The sequence below is a fragment of the Sciurus vulgaris genome, assembly GCF_902686455.1.
Source record: "Sciurus vulgaris genome assembly, chromosome: 12".
NCBI classification, from domain to species: domain Eukaryota; kingdom Metazoa; phylum Chordata; class Mammalia; order Rodentia; family Sciuridae; genus Sciurus; species Sciurus vulgaris.
The window spans coordinates 68,578,804-68,590,980 of record NC_136473.1 but is presented as its reverse complement, the minus strand read 5'-3'; the positions used below and the strand labels follow the sequence as shown (position 1 = coordinate 68,590,980).

The following is a 12,177-nucleotide window of genomic DNA, read 5'->3' as shown; positions in this document are numbered from 1 at the left end:
CTAAGAATCAGAGAAGAAGAGATGGGAACAATAAAAAGCACGGAGAAGCAGAAAAGCAACTCAGAGATCAATATGAAGTAGTCTAAAGTTCCAACCTCAGTTCCCCAGAGGGAAGGGAACCTGATTTCATAAGCACAAGGCAACCCTACAGAGTACAGGTCACCCCCAATGATAAACAAGGAACCAGGAATCTTAGCACAGAAGAAATCCCCAAGTACTGCAAGACTTAAATCCAGAGCAGGGAATTGGGCTAAGAGTGAATCTTCCTGCACTGCAGACTAGCTTTGGAGAAAAAAAAACCATTTCTTAGACTGCTATAACAAAAACCATCTTGGAAGAGAGGGTGGCTATTATTTGGGACAGAGCTATTCTGTAGATCATAATACTCAACACAATCACAATTTAGGGTCCCTAGAGACACCCAATTGCAGTGACTGTGTGGAAGATGGCCAAGATAGTAATGGAAAGGAGAAGGTTTAGTCACAGTTCCACTGAGAAATTTAAGCAGTGGGTAACTTGCGCTATGGAGGAAATGGTGATCAGAGGCACTACCTTCTATGCTGAGGAGCATGACCTATCACATGGGGTCAGAATTAAAACCAGAGAGATGTGAGTTTGTAGGTTGCTTGGTTTCTGAGGCTACCAGGTCTAGCACAGAATTCATAGGTTTGTTTGCTCCTCCCACTCTCTAACATCTTTGGGGATACAGTTCACCTTGGACATTTGCTATGTCCTAAGCTACACAGACTGGTGGGAGGGGGTTGGGAATGACTGGTTATCTGTCTGGTCCATGTTATGAACTAACTGGGGCTAGACAGGGTTCCAGATACTTTCTCTCCTTTTCTTTTCTTTTCTTTTCTCTTTTCTTTTCTTTTTTCTCTTTTCTTTTCTTCTTCCCTTCCCTTCCTTTCTCCTTTCTCCTTTCTCCTTTCCTTCCCTCCCTCCCCACCACACACACACACACACACAGAGTCTGTGGAGGAATGCAGCCCTGGTACAGACAACATACCATTAAACCAGAGAAAATATGGAAAAGGGTTCTACCTGAGTAGGATGAGTTTTTTGGAGGGAGCAGAGATAACATATGAAAGGACTCAATGGCAAGTTAATACTCACAATATTACCTGGTAGATTCTAATATTATGTGTCCCAAAATTAACTTCTCTAACCCTAGCACCTTGGGCAGGAAGAATTTTTTGGAATTATTTTTCTTTCTTTCCTTTTGACTGTATTTTTAATGTACTTTTTTATTCTTTAATTGAACTTTTTATCTTATTCTCTTCTTCTTTTCCTTCCCTTTCTCACTTTCTTTTCCTCTTTTTAAGTCTTGCTTTTGCTTTCTCTCCCTCCCCTGCTCCTCTTTTATTTTGTTATTATTAACTTTACCTTTATCAGTTTTATCTTACTAATTTATTATATATTATTTACTCCTTTGCTGGTTTAGTTTTTGGCTTTAAGTGTTTTTTACTATACTTATATATCTGGTTTGTCTTCACCATAGTTTCTTTTTTTTTCTTCTGAGTGGTACTAGGGATCTAGACCTCAAAAGACAGCTATTCACTAAAAACACCCTCACATAAAAGTGCAAGACATATCCATACCACCAGATATGCAAACTTCAACATATAAACACAAAAAATTGAAATCAGAAGATATACATGTCTCTTCCAAAGGTAAATGACTTAAATGGACTCTAAAATATCTTGAAAGAATTCAAAGAATTGCTGAAATTATCAATTAATTCAAAGAATATACAAATAAATCGCTGGCTAAATTAAGGAAAATAATGCAGGATATGAAAGAGGAATTCAATAAAATCAGAGAATCTAAAAAAGAATCAAGAGGATATCTTGGAAATAAAAAGCTCAGAAAATCAAAAATGTCATAAATAATATATATCAAGTAGAAGAAAGGATATCAGGGCTTGAAGACAAGGTAGATGAACTAGCATTTATTTCAGACAGTAACAGGAAATAATAAGAAGCTAAAAATAAAGCATGTAAACACTCTGAGTAAACATTAAAAGACCAAACTTATAACTCTTAGGTTTAGAGGAAGGAGTAGAGGTAAAGACTAATGGCACAGAAAACCCATTCTGTGAAATAATAGCAGGAAATTGTCCAAGTCTTTGGTAAGATATGGACATCAAGATAAAGAAGGCATTTAGAATCCCAAACAGACAAGATCAGAAAGAGCCTTCTCATGATATATTAAACTGTCAAATGTACAGAAAAAATAAAGAGTATTAAAAGTACAAGAGATATAAAGACAAACCCTCAGAATAATAGATTTCTTAGCAGAAACTCTAATGGTCAAGAAGACACAGAATGATGTAGTTCAAGCTCTGAAAAAAAAAAAAAAAAAAAAAAACCCTGCAATCCTTGAATACTATATCCACCAAAATAATCTTTCAGAACTGAAGATGAAAACAAGAACTTCCAAGACAAGAATAAATTAAAGGTATTCATGACCCACTAAAACAGCATTACAGAAGGTACTTTAGAGGGAAAAAAGGGGTGGGAGGGGTCGGGGGAAGGGAAAAAATAACAGAATGAATCAAACAACATTGTTCTATGTAAATTTATGATTACACAAATGGTATGCCTTTACACCATGTACAATCAGAGAAACAACATGTATCCCATTTGTTTACAAAAAATAAATAAATAAATAAATAAAAAGAATCATACAGAAGAGGAAAAAAGACAAACATAATCATGAAAGCATAGAAACTAATAAATCCTATTAAAAGAGTAGACAGAAAAATGATAATAAGCAAAGAATCACGCATGGTTAGTTTAGTAAACCATCAAACCCCTAAGATGAATAAGGAAGAAAAATGAACACAGTCATTCAAAACAACCAGAAGAAAAAAAAATTACAGAAACTAGTACAATTCTTCCCATAATAATGTTGAATATAAATTACTTTATTTCTACAATTAAAAGACACAGAATAGCTGATTGAATTAAAAAAAAAAAAAGACAGTTTTCTACCCACAGAATCTCACCTCACTGGCAAAGACATATACAAACTGAAAGTTAAAGGATTAAAAATAATATTCAAATCAAATGGAATCTGAAAGCAAACAGGAATGTCTGTACTCCGACCTAACAAAATAGACTTCAAGGCAAAATTGGTCAAAAAATAAAATTCACTATATATTAAGGAAGCAATTCTTCAAGAAAATATGGTTATAAACATATGTTCACTCATGTTAGAGCACCTAATTTGATAAAATAAAAACTACAGGGTATAAAGGAAGAGCGACGGGCCCCAATATAATAATGGGTGACTTCAAGACTTCATTCTCATCAATAGATAGATCTTCCAGACCAAAACAATCAACAAAGAAACATCAGAGTTAAATTACATTATAGGTTAAATGGACTTAACAGATATCTACAGAATATTACTTTCAACAGCTGCATAATATATGTTTTTTTATCAGCAAAGAGAACTTTTTCCCAAATATATCATACTTTAGGCCAGAAAGCAAGTGTTATCAAATATAAAAAAGTAAATAATTTGTTTCAATTTATGAAATCATAACTGATTAAAACTAGAAAGTAATAGCCAGAGAAACTAGAAAAATTATGCAAATAGATGAAAATTGGACACTATGTCTTTAAATGGACAGTTGTGTCACTGAAGAAATTAGGAGGATATTTAAAAATTTCTAGAATCAAATGAAAAAGGAAATACAACATATCCATTCCTTTGGATGTAGTGAAAGCAGATCTAAGAGGGAATTTTATAGCTATAAGTGCCTATATTAAAGAAACAGTCAGGCATGGTGGCACATGTCTGTAATCACAGTGAATCAGGAGGCTGAGGCAGGAGAATCAAAAGGCCAACCTGAGCAACATATCAATCCCCTATCTTCAAAATAAAAACAAATAAATAAATAAAAAGAGCTGGGGTATCGCTCAGTGGTAGAGTGACCCTGGCTTCAAGTCTCAGTATTGCAAAAATAAATAAATTATATAAAAAAGAAACAGAAATCATAAATAAGTAACTGAAATATCAATCTCACAGTCTTAGAAGAGCAAGAACCAAACCAAACCCAAAATCAGTTAAAGGAAAGAAAGAATAAAGATCAAAGCACAAATAAATGAATACAGTCTAAAAGAATAATACAAATAATCAATGAAATGGAGAGTTATTTGAAAGGGTTAACAAAACTAACAAGCCCATGGCCAAAGTACTCAAAACGGAGAAAGAGAAAATACCCAAATAAATAATAGTAGAGACCCAAAAAAAAAAAAAAAAAGGATATTAGTATAGATGCCAGTAAAATCTACAGAATCATTGGGAAATATTTTGAAAAATTATATGCCAATAAATTGGAAAATCTTGAAGAAATGAATAGATTTATAGACACCTATGATCTTCCAAAATCAAACCAAACGAATATAAAAAGAATAAATTTATTAATTCAAGCAATGAGGTTGAAATAACAATAAAGAATCTCTTACCAAAAAAAAGGTCCAGGACTAGCTGAATTCATAAGTGAATTTTACCAGACTTTTAAAGAACTAATATCAATATTCCTTAAAATAATACATAAAATAGAATGGGAAGGAACTCTCTCAAACTTATTCCATAAAGCCAGTATTACCATGCTACCCAAACCTGATAAGAATAAAACAAAAACAAAAAGAACACTGTACACCAATATTCTGATGAACACAGATGCAAGAGTCCTTAATAAAATACATGCAAATCAAATTCGACAATGTATTCAAAAGATCATTCACCATGATCAAGTTGATTTCATTACAGGAATGCAAGAATGATTCAAGATACATGAATCAATACATTTAATATAGAACATAGATAAAATCAAGGATAGAAAAATTCACAAGATCATCTCAATGGATACAGAAAAAAAGCCTTTGATAAAATTCATGGGGTTTTCATGATGAAAACCCTGACTAAACTAGGATAGAATGATCATACATCAACATCATTAAGGCTATACACAACAAAACCACACAGCCAATATTCTACTGAATTGGGGAAAAACTGAAAGCATTTCCTATAAAATCAGTAACAAGATAGGGATGCCTGCTGTCACTGCTCTTGTTCAATACACTACTTGAAATTTTTGCCAGAGCAATATGACAAGAGAAAGAAATAAAAGGGATACAAATAAGTAAGAAGGAAGTCAAATTATCCCTCTTTCAAATGTTTCTATATTTAGTGAACCATAAGAACTCCACCAAAAATACTCTTACATTTGAAAAACAAACATAGCACAGTAGCAGGAAACAAAAATCTACGTACAAAAATCAGCAACTTTCCTATACAACAATAATTAACCCACTGAAAAAGAAACCCAGAAAATAATCCCATTCACAATAGCTTTGAAAATATAAAATCCCTAGGAAGAAACTTAACCTACAGGGTGATAAACATCTACAATGTAAATTATAAAACACCAAAGAAAGAAATTAAATGAGACGCTAGAAATGGAAAGACCTCAATTTTCATGGGTAGGCAGAATTAATATTGTTAAAATGGCATACTATCAAAAGCAATCTATAGATTCAATGCAATTCCTATCAATATCAATGATTTTTGTATACAGAATTTTTTAAATTCTTAAATTCATATGAAACCACAAGAAAGCAAGAGTGGCAAAAGCAATCCTGAGCAAAAACAAAAACAAATAAATAAAAGAAAATGTGGTATATGTACACAATGGAATATATTTGTCTGTAAAGATTTCATTATCCTGTCATTTGCAGCAAGGTAGATAAAACTAGAGGTTATTAACTGAAATAAGTCAGACATAGAGCAAAAAATACCACATATTCTCACATTTGTGGAAATTAATAAACTGATCTTATAGAAGAATGAAATAGAATAGTAGTGACTAGAAACACATAAGAGCAGATGTAAAGAAGGACAGAAAGAAATTCATTAAGGGGCAACAATACAGTTAGAGTGGAAGAATCAGTTCTATTTTTCTACAATACCATAAAGTAATAACTAGTTAAACTAATCTGTATTTCAAAACTACCTAAAAAAGGGAAACATGTTTTACCCTGATTTGTTTATTACACATTATATTATATTCATGTATCATATTATCATACTGTACCCGTTAAATGTACAATATTATGTTTCAATGAATTTTTTGTTTTAATCTATGACATTAGGCCTCAGGCAGAATCTCTCTTCATTCCTACAATGTTTTTCAACAAATATTTATTAGGTGCTATGATATGACTGAAACTATTCTGTGTATGTTAGAAGAAAAAGAAGTAAACAAATTAACAAAGTGTTTTAGGCAACCTTTTGGCTTTTGTGACTAAATGACCTCACCAGCACAAATGTAGAGGAGTAAAAGTTTGAGGGCTCACAGTTTCAGAGGTCTCAGTCCATAGAAGGATGGGTCCATTCCTCAGGGACTGGGGTGAGACAACATGGAGGGAGAGGGAGGTGGAGGGAAGCAGTTCACATCACTGTGATCAGGAAGCAGGGAGAGAGAGATGCAAAATGTATACCCCATAGCCACGCCCCAATTCCCACCTCCTCCAGCCACACCCTACCACTGCAATTAATCCCATAAGGGATTGATTCACTGATTGGGTTAAGACTCTTACAGCCTAATCATTGCTCCTCTGAACCTTCCTGCATTGTCTCACATGTGAGATTTTAGGGGACACCTCACATCCAAATCATAATGCAAAGACAATAATAAAAATAACATGGGGTGATGTGCAAAACAATGACTTGACAGAGACTTACTATATGGTAAGCAAAGATATTTTGAAAAAACATATCAAAATTTGAATTGTAGCTTGAATGACAAGATAAGTATGCTGAAAATTCACAGCAGATATATAAATATGAGTTATATAAAGATGCAGTCAGAATTTACTAATCAATAAACAGATGATTGTGTCATGACTTTCTGAGCAAATAGCCCTTCAATAGCATAAAAATAGTTGAAATTGTCTTTATTTTTTTATTCTTGATCTCTTCAATGAAGCATATGATACCCTCTAGTTAACACACTATGGTTCTTCTTAAGGCTCTTAAGTTCATATTTTGTCCTAGTTTATATTTTTTGTTTATTTGGAAAACAGTCTTTCATGCATGCTCAAAGTTATATAACATGTTATATAACTTTATATAACATGTTATATAACTTTATATAAATATATATATATGTTTATTATGTTTGTGGGGTACCTTTAAAAGCCAAAGTACCATAACTAGATTGTGGTTTATGCTTCTCACCACCATGCATTCTCAATCATTTATAACAATATGCAATTATTAAGATTAATATAACCAAATTGCTTCTTCAAAACAATTTTTAACTCCTTTCACAATTTTCATTAAAAACAGATAAAAACTTCAACTGAAGACACCCATTTGAGGATGGTGGTTCTGCTTTAGCTTGAGATAGGATGTATGAACCCAGATTAGTTTGAATCTACATTCATGTAGGTATATATCAATACTTGTGATATAGGTAATAAGAATACTTAAAAAACAAAAATCCATTGAACTTTCAAGTTAAGGAAGAAATTAGAATAAGAAAATTAGAAGCAGGGCTATCATTATGTACATTTGGATCTTCACATAAATGACTTTGCTATACTATCTTCCATGGAACTTTGGGGGAAATTTCTTATTTATCATTCATTAGCATTAATTCACCAATAATTCTAAGACATATTCTTGGTTCACATTCCAGTTCACTTGGAACTCTCATCCTCCAATTTTTTGACATTTGCAAAATTAAAACTAAAATAAAATTTTCTTATGTGCAAGGCACAGCATAAGTAGTGCTGTAAGTCACATTTATGATAAACATTGCAACAAGATCCCTCCTGAAGTGAGGCAGGATATCCTTGAAATACAAACACAACAGAGGACTTCTTGGAAAATAGGGGCTACAATTGCACTGGGACAGTATCCTCCAAATTACTTTCTAGCAGAGAAAGTTATGCTTTATCTTCTATATGGAGAAAAACTCACCGGATCACAAAGGAGGCTTCCGTTTCTAGTGCCAGTTTTATCACAATCACAGGATTTGCAAACATCGATGGCTGAAGGATCTGCACCAACTTGTCGGAAAAAGTAATCCTTGCACAGTTCACAGTTCCTCCCTGCGTCAGAGAAAGGTTATGCATTGTGACTTCCAATTCATTAAAATCAGCTGCATAATTCAAAATTAAAGACTGTATTCCTTTGAGGGAATTCTATAATTTTCGGGACGTCCATTTTAATGCACCTTTCATCTCTACCTGCCAATTTAGTGATCCAGAGCATATGAAACAATGAACCTGTTACAAACTGTGCTTTACTTCATTAAACTCCCATCTGTTATATAATACTACACTTCTAAAAAGCTATGCTTTGTAAGGACCCATACATTTTAAAAGAATTTCTTTTAAAACTTAAAACTTTATTTCTAGGACCAGGCTCTTCATCTGTACCAAGTAAGAGAAATTTCTACATGTGGTAGATGATACTTGTATTCTTAGAAGTAGGTCCGTAGCATTAGAAATATTTTACCAAAACGCAAACTTGTAAAATTGGAGAATCTTTTAATGTAATTGATTATTTTATAGTTAACTTGATTAAAAGTAAATGCTTCTGTTGTGGTCATTATTTTTCACTCAAATATCCAAATAGAAACTTACTAAATTAAGATATACCAAGTAATATTCCCATTAAATGTTAGAAGAGCCTTCACATTTTATATATGGAAAAAGTCTTACAGTACAAAGAATGTGAGTAGCATATTAGCTGAAATAAAACTCATAGCTATTGATTTTCCCTTTAAATATTATGCACTTTACTCAAATATTGTTTAAAGTATTCCAATATTAGACTACAGAAATAAATAAAAATTCACATTTATGGATACTGGTTATGGACTAATTAAATGAATTTATAATATTTCTAAAATGTTTCCATTTGTATATGCTGATGGCTCCCCAATCTATATCTTCAATCTAGAAATCTCTCCTTTATTTATCATTCAATGAATATTTATGAAGTGATCACCATATTCCAAACATTGTACTAAATACTGAGAAATGTAGTAGTAAGCAAAATATACAACACCCATTTCTCATCACAGAGCTTTTTTCACCCTAGTAGGTAAGATAAATCTTAAATAATAATAGGAATAGATATACACTTCTCAATAGTGATAAGCCTAAGTCTCCACTAAAGTATGCAGATGATTCTGATCTTTTCTGAGGCACCATAAAAGGTTTAGAATAAAGGAACTTCAGAACTATGTTTCCAACTTCCCATTAGCGCGTTCTTCCTATAACTCTTAGAAGCACACACTGAACATGCCTAAAACAGTACTTGGCATTTTCTCTCTTAGCGTGATCCTCCTAAATCTCCTAACTTGATAGACAGTGCTAACATTGACCCTATTGCTCAAGCTGGAAAGTTCTGTGTCAGTCTTGACTTGTTTCTTCCCCTAACTACTTCCTGCTCACAAAATGCTCTTCCTTTACAATTCTAAACGTTTTTTGAATACACTTCTATCTATATCACCTTAAATGCATCTCAAAATTATTTCTCACCTGGGCAACTGTAGCACCCAACTAACTGGTATTTCGAACCATTTTCCAATCCATTCTCTACTCTACAACTACGTGGATCTTTGAAAAACACAAAACTGATTACATCCCTTTAACAAGTAAAACCCTTAAGTGTCATCTTATTGACCTTGGTACCCTCTGTGATCTGGTCCCCTACCTTCCTTCCTTGCTTCTTTTTTTTAACCGCCAGCCATTTGTCCTCTCAGTTCTCCAAAGGTGTCATATTTCTTGCTCCTGTAGGCCATTGCAGATGTTTTCCTTACTGGAATCCCCACCTGATTAACTCCCATGGTATTTGCCATGTCCTAGCACTCTTTGAACAACTTTGGAATTATTCCTTAAATAGTCTGCCTTTCCTGCTATACAATAACTCAAAGGCAAGAAAATTCATTATCTTATTGATCTTCATATCCCTAGCACCTAGCCAAGTCCTTGTGATACCTTGTGTCACCAATAATTATCTTATAAATTCATTCATGCTTCATAGCAGAACTTTCAGATCCCTCAGACTTGGGCTATTGTATTTAACATATTTGGACTTTGCCTATTTCTGCTTCTAATATACTCTACTTCAGAAAATAGTAATTTTCAATGACTAGTCAAAATGTTTTCAAATAGGAATTTTTTCACCTTCTGTATTTAGTATTTTTATAAAAGAGTATTTCCAGATCACCAGTCCATGCCAAATCTGAACAAATGTAAACACCCCTGAGAAAACAGACATAAGGAAGATAAAAGTGACAAAAGAATACTTGTTTTTTCCTTCAAACATTTCTGAATTATTCAAAATATAGCTATGATATGGTCAAACAGTGTGAACCCTTTAAAATAAAACTTTTCCCGGGTTGAGGATGAAACTCAATGATGAAGCACTTACCTAGCAGGCATGTGACCCTGGGTTCAATCCCTAGCACAAGAAGAAAAAGAAAGAAACTTTTCCTGAAAAGATAGATTAGGGAAATTTGATGAACCAGCGTTGGGTTTCAAACTTAACAGTATGTAAGCACATTCTTATGTAAGACAGCAATAGATAAATGTGCATTGGATATAGTTGCGCAAAGGCTTCAGGGGTCAAGTGAGCAATTTACTATTTGCTAGTTACCTGTAGTGTTATGCTGGCAGTCATCACAAACCCCTCCTCCCCCTCTCTGGTGCTCAAGAGGAAAAGGATCTACAGAGGCATTGTAATGGCAGCTCCTGGAGTGGTGGTTGCATTGACAGGGTTTACAGTTGAAAGCGTGAACTTGATCGCCTCTGCGGAAAGGCTTGTCATTATAAAGAGGCAAGCAGCGATCACACTGGAATGAGAAAGTCATAATAGAACAATAAACATCACCTCAGATTTTTTTTCTCTTAATAATCCAGTCTTTCTCACTAAATGTAAAACTAATATTCACTAAAAGTCAGTGATTTTTGTATTTGAAAAATGTTTTATACATCAGGAAAAAAAAATCATTATAGGCATGAGTTATGCTTGTTCTATGACCTTTAAAAAAATGTCAAAACACTAAGACTCCCTATCCTCAATTATAACTGTAAAGGGAAACCAAAAATAATAAAACTAATGTTAATTTAGTACTCTATACTTTTAAACATTATATACCTGGAGAACTGAGCTGTTTTATTTCTTTTCAAAAACCTCATCAACAGTACGTTGAACAATGTTTCCTTCTCGTCCCATACCTTATTATCCTAAATAACCATTTTTTTCTTATGCCTTGGTGAACTGTCATTCTCATTCCAAAATTTGAATCAGCTTTCAACATTTTGACTCTTGTGCTTTTAGTGTTGTGAAACATCCCTGAGACTTGCTGTCATGTATGGATTTTGCTGGCATCGCTTCCTCTGGGGTATCTTCACCTTATTCTTTGCATGGCAAACTCTCCTCAATGATGGGATGTTCACCCTCTCTAAGTAGCCTGCCTGTACGTCTAGAGCCTCTCAAAGGGCAGCAGTAATCAACTTTTTCTTATAAATCCACTACCATTCAGTTTCAATTTCACCTCCCGTATTTTCTTTCTTAACATTAAGTGCTTTAATTTTTGTCAGCCAGTGCCCTTGAGGGTGATGGTGTTTATAAAGTGGCACGTGTATATCGATAACAAAGAAGCAACACAATCACCAACTCTCTGTCTGTGAATAAACTGGTTCTGAAGGTGCTGTGATCAGTCACCAATTTACTTTGAAAGAAGAGCTACAGCTCATTAGTTATAATGTGTATCTGTTATTTCCATGGTAATTTGTGGATTGAAGAGCCAGAAGCTAAGTGTGTTTATGTAATACAAGATCAACAAATACAAAACAAAAATTACAGGTGATTTGACCACCAAGTCCAAATAGTAACATGACATAATTCATTCCAAAACTTGCATATGTGTACCTTTTTTCTTTTCAAAATTTGGAGTGTGCATCCTATATGATTGCACAGTCCCATATTCTTAAATATCGTGTATTTATTGCATTATTCATCATGTTTTCCACAAAATAACTTATTCAAACATTTTGTGATTATTACAAATTGTTTTTCTCCAAATTTATTTTTTGGGGGGAGTACAGATGTATCTGAGTATTTTCTAAAGAAAATTGT

At 33.4% G+C, this 12,177-nt stretch overlaps 1 protein-coding gene across 1 annotated transcript in view; it reads right to left on the bottom strand.

The window, feature by feature from the left end:
- Window positions 1-12,177, bottom strand: part of USH2A (usherin) — a 777,454-nt gene that overhangs the window by 625,197 nt on the left and 140,080 nt on the right. The window contains 2 exon segments of the mRNA XM_079107116.1: window positions 8,002-8,132; window positions 10,693-10,888. Coding sequence (XP_078963242.1) covers window positions 8,002-8,132; window positions 10,693-10,888 — 327 coding nt within the window.